The sequence below is a fragment of the Oncorhynchus mykiss genome, chromosome 23 (genome assembly GCF_013265735.2).
Source record: "Oncorhynchus mykiss isolate Arlee chromosome 23, USDA_OmykA_1.1, whole genome shotgun sequence".
Classification (NCBI taxonomy): Eukaryota; Metazoa; Chordata; class Actinopteri; order Salmoniformes; family Salmonidae; genus Oncorhynchus; species Oncorhynchus mykiss.
In genome coordinates this window covers 16,513,790-16,538,293 of record NC_048587.1, presented here as the reverse complement: position 1 = coordinate 16,538,293, position 24,504 = coordinate 16,513,790, and the positions used below count along the sequence as shown (strand labels likewise).

At 42.6% G+C, this 24,504-nt stretch overlaps 2 protein-coding genes across 2 annotated transcripts; both read right to left on the bottom strand.

Moving 5' to 3' along the window:
- Positions 1-863: 863 nt before the first annotated feature.
- Positions 864-3,741, bottom strand: LOC110502341 (cytochrome c oxidase subunit 7A-related protein, mitochondrial). Its single transcript, XM_021580287.2, has 3 exons — positions 3,529-3,741; positions 2,179-2,313; positions 864-1,783 (listed from the first exon to the last, which is right to left on the bottom strand). The coding sequence occupies exons 1-3, from the start codon at positions 3,595-3,597 to the stop codon at positions 1,646-1,648; spliced, it is 342 nt and encodes a 113-aa protein (XP_021435962.2). The 5' UTR covers positions 3,598-3,741; the 3' UTR covers positions 864-1,645.
- A 6,170-nt stretch (positions 3,742-9,911) lies between these two features.
- Positions 9,912-19,258, bottom strand: LOC110502340 (potassium voltage-gated channel subfamily G member 3). Its single transcript, XM_021580285.2, has 2 exons — positions 18,338-19,258; positions 9,912-14,022 (listed from the first exon to the last, which is right to left on the bottom strand). The coding sequence occupies exons 1-2, from the start codon at positions 18,988-18,990 to the stop codon at positions 13,377-13,379; spliced, it is 1,299 nt and encodes a 432-aa protein (XP_021435960.2). The 5' UTR covers positions 18,991-19,258; the 3' UTR covers positions 9,912-13,376.
- Between the last annotated feature and the right edge of the window lie 5,246 nt (positions 19,259-24,504).

Genomic DNA, 24,504 nt, shown 5'->3' with positions numbered 1-24,504 from the left:
TTATGCACAACGCATCAGGGAGTGACTGGGCACAGCCCTTAGCCGTGGTATATTGGCCACATAGCACAAATCCCGAAGTGCCTTATTGCTATTATAAACTGCTTACCAACATAATTAGAGCAGTAAAAATACGTTTTTTGTCATACCAGTGGTATGTCACGCCCAATCAGCATTCAGGGCTCAAACCATCCAGTTTATGAGGAACATAGCTACTCCTAAAATGGTAACAGCCTATTTCAGACATCAGTTTTGACTGCTCATGTCAGTTCTAGTCCTTTATTACCTACAGAGACATAATTCTAATAGATTTTCCACCCAAAGCCTTCTTTTCAATGAACACAAACTATAATATCCTAGCTGAATTAAGTGGCTAGATAACATTTTGCCATCATTTTCTGTGAGCCAGGTGGCTGTATATGTCAACAATTAACATTACATAAAACCTCATATGCATACTCGTGTCAATTCCCACTTAATGACTGAATGTCTTCGACATAGATATAGAAGAGTATGATGGAAAGGTCTAGCTGGCTATTGTACCGATTGTAAAAATCAAGAATAAAGCAAAGATCGATCAAGAAGATCTCTGCTCTACCTTGATACCGCCCATTAGTCAAGGTCTTGTAAAATATTACATTTTGAGTATAAAAAGACTCACATATACATTTCTAATTGGGCTGAAGTGACTTGGAGAATAGAAATCTATGACATGGTAAATAAATTACCAGTTGAACAAGGATGTCCAAGTAGCATTCAAAGTCATAGATCCTGCTATGAGGAATATCCCATTTCAAGGTCAGCTATTCCTAGAATATTTAGATAGCCCTTCATTGAGTTATCAGATAAAAAAAACTAAATACATATTTTTTTAAATCATGTTTTACAAACAAAATGTTCTTTATTATCCCCAAGACAAAATGATGACTTGTCAGATACTCTTTGCAATCCACTATGCATGCACTCTCTTTTTACAGAACATTGTCAGTTAGGACAGGGCCGAAATGACAACTCATAACCTCTGTACCACAACATAGGGACTTGGGGGGGGGGGGGGGGGGGGGGGTGTTCAGAGTATATTACAGACACACTAATGATCACACAACCTGAAGTACCACCTAATTTTTTAGCTTTGAAAGGTGCTAGCCCTGTCCACTCTCATCCAAACAAAAGAGAACCTAAATTCATACATGATGAGACCCCCAAATCCTTTCCAAACACATACATGTGTGCTGACAGAAAACATGGTCAGACTGATGTTATTTTTAGATTGTTGATCAGCAGTTGTAGTTATTGAACCACTGAAATGGTACTGGTTGTATAGGACACGTACAGAAATGTCAGTAGAGATACACATGTACAACTTGCACAAGCACACATACACAGTAAGATGGGCCAGCAGTAGTTGAATACTAGATTTCTCCTCCATTTTAAAAATGAGAGATTATTTGTGTCTGATGAAATCTTGCAGAAGGGAACCCTAACATGAAACTAGGCAATAAATAAGACATGGAGGGGTAATATATACTTTTGAGGGGTAAAGCAATCTCTTTCCTTGACCGACAGTGAGCATAATCATTATCCACATTATTGCTCCTAATCTGAATCATATAAAATCCTGCTGGACCCTTGAAGAGGAGGAAGCTGATCACTTCCGAGGCTGGGCAGCGATGTAGAGAGCCATCAGGCAGTAGAGGGTCCCACCGATGGTCAGGGCCATGGTAGTCCTGTACAGCATCTTGTCCATCAGGCCTCCCTTCAGGTGCACCGGGATACCATCAGACTTCTGCAATGTAGACAGTACAAAGAGAATGAGATATTTGAAAGGAATTCCCAACTCGAAATCCTGAGACATGTCATTGTTTATTTAAGTCCAAACTTTTTTATCACTGCTCACAACTTCTCTGCAGGGACAGAGAAGGAGTGTATAACTTTCTAGCAGTAGGATTTTAACTTTATCAGTGCAAGTACATTTTGGCAGTGAGATTTCATGGTTAACAAAGTAAATTACCACAGGAGTGTATTGTCGTTGTATCTTCGAACCAAACAAACCAAGGTCAAGTAGGGAAAACTGCCACATAAGTTTAACAATTTTTAATTAAAACCCCAATGACCCTAGGAAGCCGATAATATATAAAACAGGGTCTAGGTCAAACAAAGGTTAGAGAAGTTTGTCTGTACCTGGAAGAGTTTCTGTAGGTCAGGGACTTTGTTGTGTCCCAGGTACTCCACCATGTTCCCTGCCTCTGACACATATTTGGTGGGTGTGGCAAAGATCATTGGGGGAGCCTCCGTGGGCACTGTTATCCTCAATCCCTGGAGAGGCAACACAACTTTAGATTGAATACCACATGACCCAAACATCCAAAAACACGTAGACAATATAGCTACTATCACACCATGTAATATGCATTCAAACAATAGTTACTCAGACATAGTCCACAAAACCCAGTTGCAGTGGTGGAAGAAGTTTGTCATACTTGAGTAAAAGTAAAGATACCTTAATAGAAAATGACCCCAGTAAAATGAAATTCACCCAGTAAAATACTACTTGAGTAAAAGTCTACAAGTATTTGGATTTAAATTTACTTAAGTATAAAACATAACTGTAAATTCTACAATGTACGTAAGTATCAATAGTAAAAGTATAAATAATTAAATTCATTAAATTAAAGCAAAGCAGATGGACACATTTTCTCATTTTTAATTTACGATAGCCAGGGGCAAGCTACAACTCAAGAGATAATTTACAAACTAAACATGTGTTTAGTGAGTAAGCCAGATCAGAGGCAGTAGGGATGACCAGGGATGCCCTCTTGATAAGTGTGTGAATTAGACCATGTTCCTGTCCCTGCTAAGCATTCAAAATGTAACTAGTACTTTAGGTGTCTGGGATAATGTGTAGTAAAAAGTACATCATTTTCTTTAGCAACGTAATGAAGAAAAATTAAAAGTTGTCAAAAAATAATAGTAAAGTACAGATACCCCCCAAAACGACTTTGGTACTTTTAAAGTATTTATTACTGAAGTACTTTATTCCAATGCCAAGCTTGTGTATAACGTTATTAAGTGAACGTAAACCCACTGACTGATAAACGTCAACATGTATCAGGACGTGTGGGTGGGGCTAACGTTAACTTTATAGACTATAGTTATGTTGAGTAGTTCATCGACCGCTGATAATCGTCTCTGCAACAAAAACGCTGCTAGTAAACTAACGTTACAGTGTTAACGTTAACCGCAACAGCTTGCTAGATAAAGCTGTGTTAGCAAAGAGCCTAGTTAGTTATCTTTATCAGTCGAGTCGCCTTAACCAACCACAACAAGCTACCCAGTTAATTGTTATAAAACAATATAATTGTTTGTTGTTGCCATGTTGTGTAAATCCATACATAGCTACGTGGGTTTGCGTTGCCAAATTGAAACCGTGGAAATTGGCTAACATGCTAAAGTCAGGTGGTCAACAACGTGACGGTCACTCCTGCACTTCTACATCTTTGGCTGCCTGTTAGACATGCTTTCAGTTCTCACCTGAGGGTTGTAAGCACTCGGTGCCGATTGGATAAGTCTTTGTGTAACTGCATTTAACTTGTAGTACATTTTACTTGGCTAACTAAACAAAAAATAACACACGAAAAAGGTCGAATCACGGACTTCTCCTCGTTAGTCACTCGGAAGAAGGACCCCGAAATGACTATACAGGTTGGCTGGCTCAATTGTGCCTGATTAGAGGGTGCGTTCGAAAATTCACTATGGCTATCTACTCCGATTTCAGAGCACTCTCGTCTGAGTGTGCGAGATCGCAGAATAACCGATGAATTTACGAACGCGCCAAAACCCGCTGAATCTGACAGGTGTCAGTAAACGCAGGCTAAACAAGTAATTATGTTGTTGCCAGCAGCACAGTTAAAGCCACTAACGCTGTAGATAACAAGTACAATGGCCATAGTGAGGTTCTCTCATTTGTGTCTGGGAGTAGCTAGAAAGCTGGCCAACTTTAGCCAGTTAGCTAGCTTGACTGCTTTTGTGAGATCAGAACGCTCGGATCAACCCTACTCTTCAGCCAGAGCTGAATGCTCTGAGAGCAAAACGTTCTGAATTTACAAAAGACACACAGCCCACTCTGACACACTGGAGGCAATTACGAACGCACCCATAACAAATTACATATAGAACCTCTAAATTACATATAGAACCTCGATATGTAATTTGTTATGGGTGCGTTCGTAATTGCCTCCAGTGTGTCAGTGGGCTGTGCGTTCTTCCTCTTCTTCTATGGTATAATGGCAGGCCACAAACAAACCATTAATGTGCGTTCTGCCACCTATTGTGCTGGAGTGTGCGATCAATCATAGTTTGCCTAATTCTGTACTACTAAGATTAATAAACAAGTACATCCCTACTAACTTCTAACAACCCCCCCCCCCCAACTCCATACAACCTCTTCAAACTTTCCCTCTATCATGATGAGACAATCCATCCTTAGGATTATTCAGCTTAAAAAAAAAACATGTAGACAGTAATTTGTTACCCCTAAAACTGTAACTGTTACTATGTTCAACCTGGTATTTCTGCTTTCCACATTCTGAGTCGTGATGGTAACCTTTCCAATGAAAGCTATGAAGTAAAGTTTACTTACTATCAAAGTGTCCTTTGACACAACACATTTCTGGAAGCAAGATTTCTGAACAGGCTTCGAAACCATGGCACGACTATTAGAAGCACTAATGATTATATCTGGGCCTCTCTAGCCCCATTCTCTGAACATTTTCTTTAAAGGGAAACTACATATTTTTTTTCAACTTCATCATCTCCAGCACCACAACATGAACATATGTAAAAATGGTGTGTTTATGTTTTGTAGTAAAAAAGATAGAGGAAGATATGTGTTTCCAATGACATTGGTGTTCATCGTGCTTTTTGTTGTTGTTGTAATTTTACCAATTTTTTCTCTCCCAAATTTCATGATATCCAATTGCTGGTTACGATCTTGTCTCATTGCTGCAACTCCGCAATTGGCTCAGGAGAGGCGAAGGTCGAGACATCCTCTGAAACATGACCGGCCAAGCTGTGCTGCTTCTTAATACAATGCTCGCTTAACCCTGATGGAAACACCGTTCAACTGAAGACAAAAGTCAACTTGCAGGCACCCGGCCCACCACAAGGAGTCGCTAGAGCACGATGAGCCAAGGAAAGCCCCCCAGCCAAACCCTCCCCTAACCTGGACAGCGGTGGGCTAATTGTGCATTGCCCTATGGGGATCCTGGCCATGGCCGGCTGTGATACAGTCTGTAGTGGAGCCACAGCGTTGCGATGCAGTGCTTTAGACTGCAGCACCACTCATGCGGGCTGCAGTGTGTGATTTTGACCAATTGGGAGTGGGCATTACCTACTGATTGTCTACGATGTCATTGGAAACACTTACAGTGGGGCAAAAAAGTATTTAGTCAGCCACCAATTGTGCAAGTTCTCCCACTTAAAAAGATGAGAGAGGCCTGTAATTTTCATCATAGGTATACTTCAACTATGACAGACAACATGAGAAGAAAAAAATCCAGAAAATCACATTGTAGGATTTTTTATGCAGTTGGATCTCTCCTAAATTGTCATGCTTGTGTACTAGCACGGTAACTTGAAGAGAAGTAGCCCATGTAGAAGGACAAAGGAAGGACGTGCATACGGTGTAGAATAGGAGATATCCGAGGATATCTGTGTTGAAAGATGAAACATTGTCAGTGAGTGGGAATGTGGATGGGCAATGGAAGGTTTATGCCCTATTGGGACAGGGAACCGTGACAAATGATGTGGAAATAGGAAGAGAACTGTGAGTAATTCTCATAACGTGTGTTGTCAACAACAGTGATATTTGAAGCGTGACGTTGGTATAAGACATTAGGTCTCCCGTATTCTCCAGTAGTAAATTGGCAGATTCTTCAGTAGGGTTTTTATTTATAGAAGGTATCAGGTCCCGTGACCAAATTATTAGGCACCTGTACCTTAACTACTCTCCGGGAAGTAGGTATCACTACCTGGAAAAAAAGTTACAATTGGCATGTATTAGAGGTGTGGGTGAGGAAATCTAAACACCTTGGACACCGTCGGGAGGAGCTGAATAATAACTATTGAAATCAAATCAAATTGTATTTGTCACATGCGCCGAATACAACAGACTTTACAGTGAAATACTTACTTACAAGCCCTTAACCAACAATGCAGTTTTAAGAAGAATACAAAAAAAAAAGTTTGAAATAAAAATAAAAAATAATTAAAGAGAAGCAGTAAAATAACAATAGCGAGGATATATACAGGGGGTACCGGTAGAGAGTCAATTTGCGGGGGCACCGGTGTCGAGGTAATTGAGGTCATATGTACAGGTAGGTGGAGTTATTAAAGTGACTATGCATAGATAATAACAGAGAGTAGCAGCAGCGTAGAAGTGGGTGGTTGGGGAGGCAATCAATATAGTCCGGGTTGACATTTGATTAGATGTTCAGGAGTCTTATGGCTTGGGGTTAGGAGCTGTTTTAGAAGCCTCTTGGACCTAGACTTGGCGCTCCGGTACCGCTTGCCGTGCAGTAGCAGAGAGAAGCAGAGAGGATCTTTTCACAATCCCCAAGTCCAGAACAGACTATGGGAGGCGCACAGTACTACATAGAGTCATGACTACATGGAACTCTGTTCAACATCAGGTAACTGGTGCAAGCAGTAGAATCAGATTTTAAAAAATAAACATCTTAAGGAGCAGCGAGGACTGTGAAGAGACACACACGGATTCGAACCACGGTGTCTGTAGTGCCTTAGACAGCTGCGCCACTCGGGAGCTGTACTGTTGATGTACTGTTTTATCTTTTGTTTAATTTGTCATGTAAGTTTGTTTGCACCCCAGGAAGATTAGCTGCTGCATTGACAGCATTGACAGCAGCTAATGGGGATCCCTAATAAATACAAATACAAATGAGTTTGTGAGTTTTACTACTTACCTCTTTCTCTCATTTTCCTATTACTTTACACTACAGACCATTCAGGTCCTTGATCCTCATCTTCCCGATCCATTTTATCACAACTATTACACATATTGATCGGATTCCAGCACAGCTGTTGCTTCTCCAACCATCTCTCCATATCCTCCATCGCCGCATCATCACTTCTCACCGCCATCACCGTGGGACCAGTCTACAAGTGGTGCATCCCTGAGCGCCTTTCGACTTCGCAGCCTACCTGTCTGAGCTGATGTTCATATGGCAAGGTTAAACCACGAACCGGAGCGGTTAGCTGAAGAGAGGGCTCAGATACTTGAGTAGACCTGCAAGCTTGCCTTCTCCAACTACAAGACATTCCAGGTGTTCCCTTTTGGGTAAGATAGATGTAGTGTAGTCATAATTAAATCAAGTAATGAATACATCTTATTTAGGTAGAAAGCTACTACAGCATGATTATACTCACTGGCTCTGTCATTGACTATAGAGAATATAATACCCAAAATTATTGGAACCATTGCCCATTTTTATCATCAGACGTTGCATGTATCAGCCAATGGTTGTGTGCCTCATCATTGACTGTGCAGTCGGGTGCCAGATTGCTATAACATGTGGGATGCGTTCCCCTGCTCAGACGTTGCACACATCAACCAATGGTTGCGTGCCATGTCATCGACTTTGTCATTAACTAACAGAATTTAATAACATATGATGTGTTTAGCTAATACGTAAAATACATATCCAGGCGTTGTATGATCTGGCAGGCATTAGCATTGCCTGGGCAGAGGAACGTGCCATGATGTGGTTGGCTGATATGTAAAATACAATAATATGTAAAATACCTATGCAGGCGTTGTATGATCTGAGTGAGTCCTCATATCCTCCTGCAATATGCTGTGAACGTGACTGGATCAGGGCTCTCCAACCCAGCTCTCCAACCCTTTTCCTGTAGGTTTTTGCTTCAACCCTAATCAAATGTTATTTGTCACATGCACCAAAAACAGGTGTAGAACTTACAGGGAAATGCTTACTTACAAGCCCTTAACCAACAATGCAGTTTTGAGAAAAATGCCCCCCAAAAATGTAACAAATAAAAGTGACAAATAATTAAAGGGCAGTAACAAATGTGGTTAAGGTTAATGAGGTTAGTTACAACTATGGTTGGATCAAAAACTTACAGGAGGGTAGATCTTCAGGAATAGGGTTTGAGAGCACTCGACTAGATGTTGCTGGAAGTGGTGTTGGGTGTATTCGTCTGCCCAGGCCTTGCTGACACATGCCAGATCATCCAACGCCTGGATAGGTATTTTACATATCAGCCAACCACATCATGGCATGTTCCTCTGCCCAGGCATTGCTAATGCCTGCCAGATCATACAACGCCTGGATATGTATTTTACGTATTAGCTAAACACATCATATGTTATTAAATTCTGTTAGTCAATGACAAAGTCGATGACATGGCACGCAACCATTGGTTGATGTGTGCAACGTCTGAGCAGGGGAACGCATCCCACATGTTATAGCAATCTGGCACCCGACTGCACAGTCAATGATGAGGCACACAACCATTGGCTGATACATGCAACGTCTGAGCAGGGGAAATCGTCCCATATGTTATCTTCTTAGGGATAGGGGGCAGTATTCGGAAGTTTGGATGAATGAGGTGTCCAAAGTAAACTACCTGTTACTCAGTCCCAGAAGCTAGGATATGCATATAATTGGTAGTATTGGATAGAAAACACTCTAAGGTTTCCAAAACTGTTAAAATATTGTCTGTGAGTATAACAGAACTGATATAGCAGGCAAAAACCTGAGGAGAATCCATCCTGAATTTTGGGGGGGGAGGTGACACCATTTAAAATGCCTGTCTATGGGGAAATCAATTCCCAGGGCTTCCAGCAGATGTCAACAGTCTTTAGAAAGAGTTTCAGGCTTGTTTTTTGAAAAATGAGCTAGAATATGTAGTTTTTCTAAGTGGCTCCCATTTTGGCTGTAGTGTTGTGTTGCGCGTCGGTGAGGGTGCGCACTTCGTTATTTATCTCCGGTAATGAACATACTATTCTCCGTCTTAAATTGTATCATTTATTTACATATTAGGGTACCTAAGGATTGATTAGAAACGTTGTTTGACTTGTAAAAGACAAAGTTTATTGGTAACTTTTGGGATTCATTTGTATGTATTTTGAACGAGGGAAACCGGTGGATTACTGAGTCAAGCGCGCCAACTAAACTGACTTTTTTGGGATATAAAGAAGGACTTTATCGAACAAAATTACCATTTGTGATGTAGCTGGGACCCTTTGCAAACAGAGGGAGATCTTCAAAGGTAAGTGATTTATTTTATAGCTATTTCTGACTTTCGTGATGCCTCTGCTTGGTTGGAAAATGTTTGTAATGCTTTTGTACGTGGGGCGCTGTCCTCAAATAATCGCCTGGTGTGCTTTCGCCGTAAAGCCTTTTTGAAATCTGGCAAAGTGGCTGGATTTCCCGGAGTCAGCTGAACTTGTGGATACCATTTTTATGTCTCTGCGTCCAGTATGAAGTTAGGAGGTAGTTTCACAAGCCAATGCTAACAGCTGTTACCGTAGAGCTCCTTTCATAGAAGTCCAGTCATTGTGCTAACGCTAGTTATCAATTTCCTTTAAACTTCACACAAGGGAAGTAGATAAAGGGCTTAATTGACAAAATCCAGAAGTATCTCTGTAAATTAAGATGCAGAGTCAAAAATACATTATTTAAACATCAATGTTGTTCAACAATGTTTTGTTATTAAAGTAATATATTAATAAAATGGGTTCCATTGAAGTGAATGATAATGTAATTTGCATTAAGAATTATGAATAAGAGACTAACGTGTGTTACCCCACTCTATGATATTATAAAGTAAACTCAAACGTGTACATGTATGTAAGCCTAAATGTAGTCAGACAAAAGTACAGATTAGACAGATTAGCTTTATTTATATACAACCATATAACCATTATATATGTAAACAACATAAGCTCTATACAAAATAGCTGGTTTCATTAAAAAAAATAAGGGAAAAAACAATAAACATTTTGGAGACATGGCTTGCATAAACAACCATTTTTTCAAAAGATATCCTATGCACTGTTTCAATTGTACATTCTATTGAAGCGGCAATATGCTAAAGGTGCCCACAGAAGGTGTTTCGGTGTGACTAAGTACTGTAGAGTATCCAGAGGTTGCAGGTCCTATCTGAAATATCGCTATTTATCAAGTCTTGTAACAACTGTGGGGCCACTTTTGCCCCCCACTACATCCACCGTGAGCACAGAAATATGTCCTATAAGGGTTTACAGTAGTGGAAATATTCTTCAGTTATTCTCAAATACTAAATTCAGAAAGACATCATTTGTTCCAACTAAACAAAAATCACATTGCCTTACCTTACCTGATCCGCAACACAACAGCAACTTTTCCAGAAGCGTTCATTTCACAAGGGATCAAACTCACTAGTGGTCCACATTTTCTTGTCTCACAGTTTTAGTCCAATGTCAAAATACATATTGTGATGACAACAGAGATACTTATGTAATATGTTCCCAGTCCAAATATCAAGATTGCACTGAGTTTGGGTGTGGAATATTTGTACATTTCATTGAGTAGAGCAATGTCAGTGACATGGTGTCAGAAATACATTAAATAGGTCACTCAATGGTCTTATAATGAGTGAACCATCTTCAATCTCCTCAATGTGTTTTTATTGCCTGATTTGTCTTGTAATCCCACTTTGAGAGAGAGAGAGAGAGGAGAGAGAGAGAGAGAGAGAGAGAGAGAGAGAGAGAGAGAGAGAGAGAGAGAGAGAGAGAGAAACAAACAGACGAGAGGAGGAAGAGAGTATGGTTAGAGGAAATCTAGCTATTGTGATCTATATGAGGCTTGGATTTTTTATGGTGTCAGAGTCTCAGTCCCCCCTGCGGCAGTTAGAATCCCTGATGAATCTTGTGGAAATATTCACTTAAATGGAGTGGAATCCAGGGAGCTCTGAATGATGTGGATTTCTGTCAGGGAAAAGTAGGCTGGTCAGAAATATAAATCCTCATTGCCGTGGAGCAATGTGACTTCCTGTGAGTTTTTTTAATGAGAGCAGAGATAATTAAATGTTGATGTGAATGTTGACAAGAGAAAGTGAATTATTCCCATAGATGAGGAGGGTATTGTTGCTGACAGAGATAGGCTACGTGTTGCTGCCAGTTCCCTTCAGGTTCAAAACTCATTGTGTGCTCGCACTCTCAAAGCAAATACTTAAGTTGTTTCCTCTCGAATATCAGGCTCTTTGGTGTGATTGCACCTCATTCTGTGTGTCCCAGCTGCGACACAGCCCGGGATCGAACCCGGAACTGTAGTGATGCCTCTAGCACTGCGATGCAGTACCTTAGACTGCTCTGCCACTCGGGAGGCCCGAGTTTAATCAATCTTATCCCATCAATATTCAACATATTCAGTTAAAGTTTTGTGACTGCTGTGTTTGGAAAAGCAGCCAAATTAAAGCAAGGCAGATCAGAGAGAGCAGATGGGGCTGTCTGCAGCCAGTGGAAACCATTACACTGAGGACAAAGCAAAGGAACACCAAATCTGTATAAACAGAACCAGCATCACTAGTACAATTAGACTGGTATTCCCAGCAGTGAATAACAATCACATCAAATAGAGCAGGGTTTCCCAAACTCGGTCCTGGGCCCCCCTTGGGTGCACATTTTGGTTTTTGCCCTAGCACTACACATCTGATTTCAAATCATCAAAGCTTGATGAGGAGTTGCTTATTTGAATCAGCTGTGTGGTCCTAGGGCAAAAACCAAAATGGGACCGAATTTGAGAAACCCTGAAATAGAACACACAATATGGCCCATTTGCATTCGTCACTGACTTGATGAACTGTCCAATGCTCCCACTATATAAAGTGCTTCCGGAAGATATAAAACTGCTTTGGTTCAAAATACAGATTCTCTTAGCAAATACTTAAACCAAGTGCTAGGAGCAAACACAGCTATCGACAATCTGAGAGACGAGAGATGGTGCTTGTTAGCGATAACAGGTAGTATACCCTGGAGCAGGCTGATGTGAAGAGAACACATGAGAGGATCTGATTCCCAATTCCCCACCATAGAAATGAATGAAGGCATGATGAAAGCTTTTCAGATTCAATCGAATTCACTCTGGCAGGAAAGGAGGCGGAATGCATCACACCAGCCACTCAAACATGGCGTCGACAGTATGTCGAGGAGAAGCAGGTGGGCCACAACATTGAGAGGAGTGCCTACCAAGGCTGTGGTGGTTTTGACATACAGTACTGATGAGGATGGTGGGATGGGCATGCCGAGTGTCTTTGTTGTGACAGGCAGAGGCTACCAAGGTTTTGACACCAGCCACAAATGGTTACACTCCTCCAGTCAGTAGACTCGCAGCGCTCCCGAGGCTGAGGCATGCATGCCCTCTCCTCACTACACTGCACAGTGTCAGCCGAACCACCCGTCTCTCCATGACACACTCTCGCTCTGTGGCTTGGTGTTCCACATTACAGACCTGCCTACACAGCTGAGCTGACAGACCCACACAATATTGTACTCTTTCTTGTTAAACCCCTCCCCCTTGGTTTCTCCGACAAATACATTACATAGCCATTTTGCATTGCTTGGTTTTCAGGGGGGAATAGGTAATAGGTTTAGAATGCGGCCATGTTTGAGCTGTAAATAGGCTCGTTCAAATTGCTCTTTATATCTGTCAGGTTTGTGTACGCAAGATAAAAGCAGAAAGGTGAGCGTTGCAGTGAAAGATTAAAGGGAACATACAGTGTACACTGTACTGATACACTTTGGTTCTTTGAAATGCATTGTTGTTCACTCACTGGCCGACGGAATACTAGAAATAAATGATCTAAGGAAGAGAAGCAAAATTATACCTTCCCATCTCCCACACTGTGACACTGTCAGAGAGTGGGATTGAAAATTACATTAAAACTCAAATCCCTTTTGTTGCATGTCGCCATATGAGAAGAGAAGAATGCCAGCCAGCAGTGTAATCCACAGTACGCGAAGGCCTCCTTCTGGTCTGACATGATCCAGATGCCCTCTGCCCCAAAAACCACTGTCACCATGGCAGCCGTGGAAACTGTCCTAGTTCCCATCCCATACTTCTTACTTGGACTTTACTGTTGAAGGTTGAAGGCTGTGCTGTCTGCAAACCTCAAAATCCACAACCCCAGCAACTGACGTTCAAAGATGAGGGATACATCAACAAAATACGTGTGAGACAATGAAAGAGGCCACGTTTCAGATAAATACACAGTTCTAGTGTGGATGGAGGTCTCTTCTGAAGAGGTGTCGGGGAGTAGCAAGGGGTGCACCCCCCCCCCCCCCCATTAACGTCAGTGGTCCCTCAGTTGAGAAACTCTGCGGACAGGCTCCGCGTGCAGCGGGCCGAGCGGAACTTGAGCTCATGGTAGCACTGCACAAAGCTGTGGTAGATGAAGGTGATGGGCAGTGCCAGGAGCACGATGCCGCTCACCACGCACAGGCCACCCAGCACTCGCCCAGGCACGGTGATGGGGTACATGTCTCCATAGCCCACAGTGGTCATGGAGATAATAACCCACCAGCAGGCGGCAGGGATGCTGGCGTAGTCCTCGTTGGGCGACTCCAAGTCCAGGCCATGCTCCAGCAGCTGGGCTAGAGCACTGAATATGGCCATGGGCACGCAGATGAACAGCAGCAGCATCACCATCTCCCGGTAGCAGCGCCTCAGTGTCAACCCTAGAGTCTGCAGGCCCAGGAAGTGACGGGCCAGCTTGATCACCCAGAAGATGCGCATCATGCGCAGGACACGCAGGGTGACACCCGCCCGCTGCAGCTGCGAGTTCTCGCCTGTCAGCATCGTCATGGAGATGGAGATGTAGTAGGGCGTGATGGCTAGTAGGTCGATGATGTTGAGGGGCCGTTTGACAAACTCACACTTGTCCCGCGACACGATGAAGCGCACGATGCACTCGGCGGTGAACCAGCTGATACACACAGCCTCGATGATCCTGTGGGAGGGAGAACCAGGCAGAGTTAACGCAAGAAGGAGAGGAGGGGATTCCACTACAGGTCTACACACTATATCTACAAGCAATGGGCTGCAGCATTACAGACTTAAGAGAAAAAGTAGCTATGGCTATCGAGGCAGCAGAAACTTTTGGGTTCAAAGTAGAACCCATTTTGGTTCCAGTTAGAACATTTTCACTGAATGGCTCCTTAAAGGGTTTATAATTTGGAACCAAAAAAAGGGTTATCCTACAGGGACAGATGGAAAACCCTTTATGAACCCTTTTTGTCTTAGAATGTAGGAGCAGTGGGAGAGTGACGTTCTATTGAAGAATGGAGCTGTCAATCCCTTATACAACACTGTTTTACTGTATCGATAGTGGGTCGTAATTGACCAGCGACTCATAGCAGGCTTCTGTCTCACCACATTGATAACTCATAAAGCTTCACTCTCAAACAGCTATATTCTTGGAGCCTTATTATGACTTATGGACACTATATGCAATATAGACACTTTCACAACGTAATCCTGTTGTAATTTAATTCCAGAACATGCAGAAGATATTCTGCCTTTTAAGATCAGGTTGTAATTTACAGTATTATAGTTTTTTCTACATGCAATGATTTAATAACTTCACCATGCTCTAAGAGATATTCAATGTCTGCTTTTTTTTTACCCATCTACCAATAGGTGCCCTTCTTTGCGAGGCATTGGAAAACCTCCATGGTCTTTGTGGTGGAATCTGTGTTTGAAGTTCACTGCTCGACTGAGGGACCTTACAGATAATTGTATGTGTGGGGTACAGCAATGAGGTAGTCATTCAAAAACCATGTTAAACACTAGTATTGCATGTAACTGACTTGTTAAGCTCATTTGTACTCCTGAACTTATTTAGTCTCGCCACAACAAAAGAGTTGAATAGTTATTGACTCAAGACATTTCAGATGTTCATTTAGTATTCATTTGTAAAATGTTCCAAAAACATAATTTCACATTGACATCATGGGGTATTGTGTGTAGGCCAGTGACACAAAGTCTCAATTTAATTTATTTTAAATTCAGGCTGTAACACAACAAAATGAGGACAAAGTCAAGGGGTGTGAATACTTTCTGAAGGCACTGTAACAGCAACAAATGACAAATGAAACTGGCATGCACGTTTTCGACATTAATTTGATTCCGAGACCATTCCTGGGCCATGAGGGCTTTGAGGGGACTTTAAGGAATACGGACAGAGGTATTGCAGCTCCAGGGAAAGAGGATGGTAGAAGCATACTGATCAGGGCTTCTTTTCCCTCAATTCTACCATGAATTAAAGGCAAGTTAGACCTGGTTGAGACTGAGCCCTGAGCATGCCTATTAAGTTTAGAGAGGGGGAGGACAGGTTGACACAAAGGTTCCGTGTAAAGGTAGGGCTGTAAACGAGGGATTTGCGGTCAGCCATTCAAAAGACAGTTACAGTGTAGTCTATCAAAAATATGCTGTTCTCAAATGCTGATATGAATGAATTCGGATATCTCATTCAATATGACATCTCGTTTATGATTACCTTTCTCAATGAAATGCAATATTGATTAATATGTTATTCATATTTCTCCAGCTATAAATTATACACTGAATAATCTCACACAATTGTTTTGGGGTGATGTAGAGGGGTCACTGTCGCTATCATCAATTAGTCATTTTTTCCCAACCTGCTATACATAAAGCAGTCTTGCCTTGGTTCAATGATATGCTGACAAATATTGTCACGACTTCCACCGAAGGTGGCTCCTCTCCCTGTTCGGGCGGCGCTCGGCGGTCGTCGTCGCCGGTCTACTAGCTGCCACCAATCCTTTTTCCTTTTATTTTGGTTATGTCTGTTTTGTGTTTCACCTAGTTTCATTTTGGTTAATTAGGGGGGGTATTTATCTCGACTTATTTATCTCGATTTATTTCCTTTGGGTTTTTGTGCGGGATTGTTTTCGTTTGACTGTCAGTTAGTTTTGGGTTGCGTTTTCTTTAGTTCATTTTTAACAGGTGGTTTTTCCCTGGACTGTGTCTGAGTGGGGTTTTGTGGCTACTGTTGTAGTCCGGTGTCCTGTTATTTTGAGCTGGTTAAATAAAACGCCCTTTTCCTTCGGAACTTGTTTCTCCTGGCGCCTGACTCCACACCCACATCTTCTTGGTGAGATCTGACAAATATTTAATTTTGACCAAATATAAACTTTTGTAATTTGCATTCAGGTGAGGGCATGGTGCAAGGGCTCAGCATGTCCAAAGTGGTTTAATACATAATTTGCCCATTTCAAAGGGAAGTAAATCAGATACAACCATAACCTCCCACCATTTACTTAGAACAACACCTACCTGCATTACCTACAATTGTACTCACGCACGCACACACACACACACACACACACACACACACACACACACACACACACACACACACACACACACACACACACACACACACACACACACACACACACACACACTGATACTGTTGGGTGCCTTTCAGGTACCAATACCTTGAGAGCGGTCCGCGTGGCAGTCATGGATACAAGACAGACACACAGGTTAAAGAGCAGAGTGACAGCAGACAAGAAAGGGATGACAAACAGCTCTGTAGACAAATGGACAGAAGTATTGGCTGACACAGTCATATGTATTGATAAATGGCTCCATTTGATTGATGTATGTTCTAATCTCCTTCAAAACATCAAAATTCTTTAAAAAAAAAGTAGACATGAAACCGACAGTGTATTACACCAAGAAACAGCAATACATTGTTGTTATCATCTGTCTCCTCGATGGTCTCCTATGACAATAGTAGGCCTACTCTCCCAGAAATCAGCACCTTGGACAGGTACTGTTCAAAATGGACAGGTCCTGAATATTGTAGTAGGCTACCACTAAAGTTCGCACCTTGGCCAGGTACTGTAGGTCTAGTGTAGAATGCCACAAAGAAAACAGCACCTTGGACTGGTACTGTAGGTCTAGTGTAGAATGCCACAAAGAAAACAGCACCTTGGACTGGTACTGTCGGATGCCACTAAAATCAGCACCTAGGACAGTTAGCGATACATACTGTACGCGCGTATCCAAAAATGGAGCAAAAAACAGTAACAACTCATGATACATTTCCTGCCTTAATCTAACTGTATTACTGTAAACATGTATTGTCTGTTACAAGAGAGGCAACGCTCCTACTTGTGAAGTCCTTCAGCCTCATTTGCGTTAAAGACTATGTCGTGTTAGTGCTGAAAGATAAAATGCAGAACAATTGAGAACTCAGAGACAAAAACGACAATAGTGCAAGGGACAGTGGTGCTTATGGCAATGACCATTTGGTTTGAACACCTTTAAGCTAACATATTTGAATGACAATTGGCCGACATAGAAAATGTAGACTTTGAACACATGAAATGTGTTGTTCACTTGGTAAGATCAGACCAGAAGCTACCTTGACATTTAACTTTGTTAAACACTCAGCGCCTCCTCTGTCCCCTTCCCCACCGGGACAGCTGTAGTCAGGACTGGTGTAGTAGGTCTATTACACCCCTTAGATTTCGAGGTTGTATCATATGCATAATACAACAATACAAACTTCTAAATTAGCATGAGTTCTAAAAGACACAGAAATGCAGAGCCGGCTCTAGCCTTTTGGGGGCCCTAAGCAAGATTTGGTTGGGAGGCCCCCCTCTTGATGGCGGAGAGAAAAATAATTTCCTGCAAAGCTACAGATTTTGCCATGAGTCGTAGAGAAAATGTTGCCGTTTTAAAGCACATTTTCTGCAATTCTATTCATTTTGCCATGACTTATACCATATCAATGATATCTAAGTGAGAATGATTTAAAAAATCAGTGAGGGCCCCCTTAAGGTCAGGGCCAATGGGAATGTATTCAGCCATGATTAGATAACTGGCTAAACTAATTTACCAATCTAGCAATTGTTAGCTGACATGGATAATTGAGTGACTGTCAGTGACTTATAAAACAATAAAAAAAACTGCTGATGCATGACCAAATTTCGAAGTTACACCTTGTGTATTCAACTATTCTAACTGTCAACAGTAAGTTGAGACCCCAACTGAGTTTTGGGGGGGTTCGGAGGCCCCTGGCCGCTAAGCGACGGCTTATGTCGCTTATGCCTGGAGCCGGTCCTGCAAATGTGTATGGGTAAAATGTACTTCACAGCAGCATAAATAACACGTTGTGCATCTCTTGAGGTCCTTTACTGAGAAGAAGGGCATAGAAGCATGTACGACATTGCAGACAATCAAATAACGGGGATATATACAACATATATAAAAAGATAGGACATATATACCCGGATGGATGCTCTAAAGAGTCTGGATTGTACCTGTGCTCCACCACACTGTTGTTCTCAGCGGTTTTCCAATCTGGCAAAGTACTTGCACAAAGCATCACCATGGACACTATAACAAATATAACGGACACTGAAGCTAAGATTTGTGCTGCGACTGATGAAGTCGGTTCATCAAAAGTCCTTCTCATTCTCTCCAGCCACTTTGAATCCTCTCTCTCTGTGACCACTCGAGTCACCAAATTCTCCCCCCTCATTTCTTTGTCGAGTTTATCTTCCTCTTCGGAGAAATGAATATATGAGTCGGACATCCTATCATCCAGTCTTCGCTGGCAGCAAAACTCCAAGTGTGAGCTCTCCAGCCCCCAGTAAATCATCTCGTTGTAGAATGACAGCTCGCACATCTGCGGGACGAATCGTAGCTTCCCGTACTTCACGTACAGCATGATGAAACAAAAAGCCTCGGAGTGCCTATCAAAGAAAAACTCGTTCCGTTCCCGATCATAGTCATCGCATACTTCCAGTACTTCTTTCTCCGAGGCGCATTTGTGCAAACGGCTCACTCTACTCAGAGGGAAATCTTTTATCACCTCCTTAGAGAACGCATATTTTGTGCCACCCACATTAAGGATACAGATGCTCTTCCCAAACTTCATCTTTCAGCTGTTGACAGGTGTTTGTAGAGTACTGAAAAAGGCACCCTGCTCGTTTTATACAGCGCCAAAAGGCACCAGTTTCTTATAAAACCATCATGCTTTATTCCTCTCCAAATCCAATATTGGAGTCAATACGTCCCTGTTGCGTTTGGCCGTTATTACAAGCTTTTTCGTCATTTTCCTTGTTCTGAGAGAGATATATCTGGACGACTGGAGTCGTGTCGTGAGGACTATGCAACAGAGCGCGCTACTCTATCCTTGCGCGACATCGTACTGGTGTTCTGAGCGCCTGTTGTTCCGCTCTACTCAGTGTCCAAACTAGTCCTCCGGGTGCAGATCCCAGTAGTGATGTCACACACGCGCGCGCGCACGCGCACACACACGCACACACACTTTAAAACACACGATATATTGCAAACGATCGTGTTTTACAATCGATGGGAGCCACCCTCTACACAAGCAGGATATATTGTTATTTGACATTTTATGAGTTGATCGATAGTATTCCGTTTACACTGTAAAATTATTAATAATATAGGCCTAATCACAGTAGTCCATGAGCCCATATGTGCTTTTTGACAAAAGTACTTCTCATTAAATTGGCATATGGTAACCTAAGTATTTAATCAATATGCAGCACCACGTTTATTACAACGTTTCGGGTAATTCATCCTCTGAGGGCCACATAAAAAAAATCTGTGGTCAGGGATGATTGCTCTCCTCTTCAGAAACCTGAGATACACTATGTGGACACCCTTTCAAATTAGTGGATTTGGCTATTTCAGCCACACTGGTAGCTGACGTGTATAAATTCGAGCACACAGCCATGCCCTCCATAGGTCAGTAGAATGGCAGTACTGAAGAGCTTAGTGACTTTCACCGTGGCAACGCCACCTTTCCAACAAGTCAGTTTGTCAAATATCTGCCCTGATAGGGCTGCCCGGTCAACTGCAAGTGCTGTTATTGTGAATTGAAAATGTCTAGGAGCAATGATGGCTCAGCCACAAAGTGGTAAGCCGCACAAGCTCACAGAACGGTACCACCAAGTGCTGAAGCGCGTAGCCCATAAAAATAACCTGTTCACGTTTGCAACACTCACTAGAGTTCCAAACTGCCTCTGGAAGCAACATCAGCACAATAACTGTTCGTAGGGAACTTCATTAAAGGCCGAGCAGCCGCACACAAGCCTAAGATCACCATGTGCAATGCCACTCGGCTGGAATGGTGTAAAGCTCTTCGCCATTGGACTCTAGAGCATTGGAAACGCGTTCTCTGGAGTGACGAATCACACTTCACCATCTGTCAGTCTGACGGACAAATCTGGGTTTGGCGGATGCCAGGAAAACGCTACCTGGCCCAATGCATATTGCCAACTGTAAAGTTTGGTGAAGGAGGAATAATGACCTGGGGCTGTTTTTCATGGTTCGGGCTAGGCCCCTTAATTCCAGTGAAAGGAAATTTTAGCGCTACAGCATACAATTACATTTTAGACAATTCTATGCTTCCAACATTGTGGCAACAGTTTGAGAAAAGCCCTTTCCTGTTACAGCATAACAATGCCCCCGTACACAAAGCGAGATCCATACAGAAATGGTTTGTCGAGATTGGAATGGAAAAACTTGACTCGCCTGCACAGAGTCCTGACCTCAACCCATCGAATACCTTTGGGATGAATTGGAACACTGACTGCGAGTCAGGCCTAATCGCCGAAAATCAGTGCCCAAACTCACTAATGCTCTTGTGGCTAAATGGAAGCAGGTCCCCGCAGCAATGTTCCAATATCTAGGGGAAAGCCTTTCCAGAAGAGTGGGGGCTGTTATAGCAAAGGGGTGGGGGGGCAACTCCATATTAATATCCTTGATTTTGGAATGAGATGTTCGATGAGCAGGTGTCCACATACTTTTGGTGAGAGGAGTGGGGGTTGTTATAGCAAAGATGGGGGGAGGGAAACTCCATATTCATGCCCATGATTTTGTAATGAGATGTTCGACGAGCAGGTGTCCACATACTTTTGGTGATGTAGTGCATTTGTCTTTAACAGAATCACAGCTAGAGTGGGCATGTTGCCACAGTTCAGGAGACCTCCAGGAAAAATATAGTGGATGTGACAGATTTGTAGGCATTCGCGAACTACAAAGCTACAGAATGCTTGGATTCTGCACCATTGTGAATAGCGACGAATCGGCACCCGTTCCTGAGAGAATCCTATTTAATGGTTGTAGGTATTGTCAAGTAGAGTAGGCCAGAAGGCTAAACTAAAAAAATCGAACCTCTATTAAATAAAAAGATGGCGGAGCCGCAAATGTGCTTCTGTGCAAGGGTGTTTATTTACATAGTGAATCCGGAAGAAAAACAACAGTACTGCCATCAAAAGTATACATTATGAGACAGCTGAAAACAATGCTGCTCCATCAACAGCTCAATCCAAAATGGTTCCCCCTTTGTACTGAAAGAGAGGCTCCTCCCATCAGAACATACCAAACACTAATTAATTAAGCAACATTGCACCTTTGCGATCCGTTTCTCATGATACAATATAACAATATGACACATTTACAAAATCCCATCCCTACTGACATGATGTCTTCCAATATACCCATTCAAATGAACGAGCCATCGAGGAACATTTATTGGTTGACGTGAATAACCAAATTGATGAATTATCGGAGGGGGTGAATTACTTCATGAATGTGACTTAAAGTAGAAGTTATGGCACAAGTTATTGAAGTGTGTGTTTATGTAAAACTGTTGTTTATGACACACTACTGTTCAAAAGTTTGGGGTCACTTAGAAATGTCCTCGTTTTTTTGAAAGAAAAGCACATTTTTTGTCCATTAAAATAACATCAAATTGATCAGAAATACATTGTAGACCTTGTTAATGTTGTAAATGACCATTTATTTGTTATTTTTATTTAACTAGGCAAGTCAGTTAAGAACAAATTCTTATTTTCAATGACAGTGGGTTAACTGCCTGTTCAGGGGCAGAACGACAGATTTGTACCTTGTCAGCTCGGGGGTTTGAACTTGCAACCTTCTGGTTACTAGTCCAACTCTCTAACACTAGGCTACCCTGCCACCCCGTAGCTAGAAACGGCTGATTTTTTAAATGGAATATTTACATAGGCGTACAGAGGCCCATTATCAGCAACCATCACTCCTGTGCTCCAATTGCATGTTGTGTTAGCTAATCAAAGTTTATCATTTTAAAAGGTTAATTGATCATTAGAAAATCCTTTTGCAATTATGTTAGCACAGCGGAAAACTGTTGTCCTGATTAAAGAAGCAATACAACTGGCATTCTTTTGACTAGTTGAGTATATGGAGCATCAGCATTTGTGGGTTAAAAAAAAATAAGCTCAAAATGGCTCGAAACAAAGGACTTTCTTTTGAAACTCATCAGTCTATTCTTGTTCTGAGAAATGAAGGCTATTCCATGTGAGAAATTGCCAAGAAACTGAAGATCTCGTACAATGCTGTGTCCTACTCCCTTCACAGAACAGCGCAAACTGGCTCTAACCGGAATAGAAAGAGGAGTGGGAGGCCCCGGTGCATAACTGAGCAAGAGGCCAAGTACATTAGATTGTCTAGTTTGAGAAACAGTCCTCAACTGGCAGCTTCATTAAATAATTCCCGCAAAACACCAATCTCAACGTCAACAGTGAAGAGGCGACTCCGGGATGCTGTCCTCTATGTTATTTTTCCCATCTTAATCTTTTCTTTTTATTAGCCAGTTTGAGATATGGCTTTTTCTTTGCAACTCTGCCTAGAAGGCCAGCATCGCGGAGTTGCCTCTTCACTGTTGATGTTGAGACTGGTGTTTTGCGGGTACTATTTAATGAAGCTGCGTTAATGTGCACTTGCCAATTGACTGTGCCACTTGGTGGTCCATGGGAGCCCCTTAACAGGTGGCTGTGTGTGCACCTTTCAGTTGGCTGCGATCACCCAATTTAAAGAAGAAGAAGGTTCCCAAGAATCCTGGAGGAGCATGCGGAGGTGCAATGATGCCCAAGCTTTAAAATGGTTTTAAGTACAGACCTACATCTCCAGAGCGCAAACATTCATCTTCTGAATACAAATCAAGAGAAATTACCTATAAATCTACTTGCTCTCTTGAGAACCTTGAGTCGATTGGCAGTAGAGAGTGCTGTGAAGTTGAGCCAGACCTGGATGAAGTACCTGCGGTGACAGGTGTGGTGCACACTTCACAAGTTTTTCATGGGAGTCCAGAGATGATTTTGGCCGGTAGGAGTGATATTTGGGGAAAAAGTGCCGACCTGTATGTTGTTTCAAGGTGGGTAAAGGGTAAACTGGGATCGGTTAAATCTGTGAAGGTTTCGAAAAGTGGAATTGTTTGGATTTTTTGTGCGTCCTCCTCCCAGAGGCAGTGGGCACTGAGCAGCATGCGTCTCAGGGCTCAACCTATGTTGTGCTTTGCTCTCAGGAGCAGAGCACCACTCATAGGAGTGACCAGTGGGGTAACATTGAGTGTAGAGGTGGATCAAATTAAAAAGATTATTCCTGGTATTTGTGACGCCCATCGTTTGGTGAGATGTAGACCCAGTGGCAACGGCAAGACTTGTTGAGCTTTGACACTGAGTTTCTACCTGATAAGGTTAGGTTATATTTGTTATTCTGTGAGGGCCTATGTTCCGATCCTGCTACGGTGCATAAGGTGCCAAGGATTCGGACATGTTGCAGCAGTGTGTAGAAGGGAGATCCCACAATGTGAAAAATGTGCAGGAGGGCATTGTCAGAGGGAGTGTAAAGTTGGGAGAGAGGAAGCACTGTGTCACGGGCGTCGTAAGAAGCGGACCAAGGTGCAGTGTGGTGAGCATACATATTCCTCCTTATTAGAATGTCGCCAACAAAAACAATAAACAATACAAAACGAATGTGAAGCTTAAGAAGCTGGCTAAGGGGCACTGTGGTCTGAGAGTAGTGGGACAGAAACCGGAGATAGTAGGCTGTCATGCCCAAGAAGGGGGCCCCCTGAGAGGCTGAGGTCGGTTCCGGGATGTGGAGGACAGTTTCAATGTTCAACATGAGTGGGGCAATGCCTTTGGCCGACAGGCAGAACCCCACAAACTCGATGGCTGGAGCTGCAAAGGTGCACTTTCCACTGTTCAGGGTCAGGTTGTGCTGCAGTAGAGCACTGACTACTCTGTGGAGTTGATGGTCATGGATGTGGAGGTCAGGACCGTGGACCACGATGTTGTCCGGATAGACTGCCACTCCTAGTATTCCAGCGAGGATGGTGCTCATCACCTGGGATCGGGGAGCTAAGAGCTAAGTCCAAAAGGCATGAATGTGTATCTGAATACACCAGCATGTATGACAAAGGTTGTGAGGTCTCTGGGTGGAGGCTGGGTGGAGGGGCACCAGAAAATAACTCTGACGTAGGTTGAGCTTCGTGAAGCCATGCAATTGTGCGATCGGCTCCTCAGCTGTAGGCAATGTGTACTTATCTGGGATAACAGCTTTGTTCACAGCATGGAGATCTACACAGGTCCGG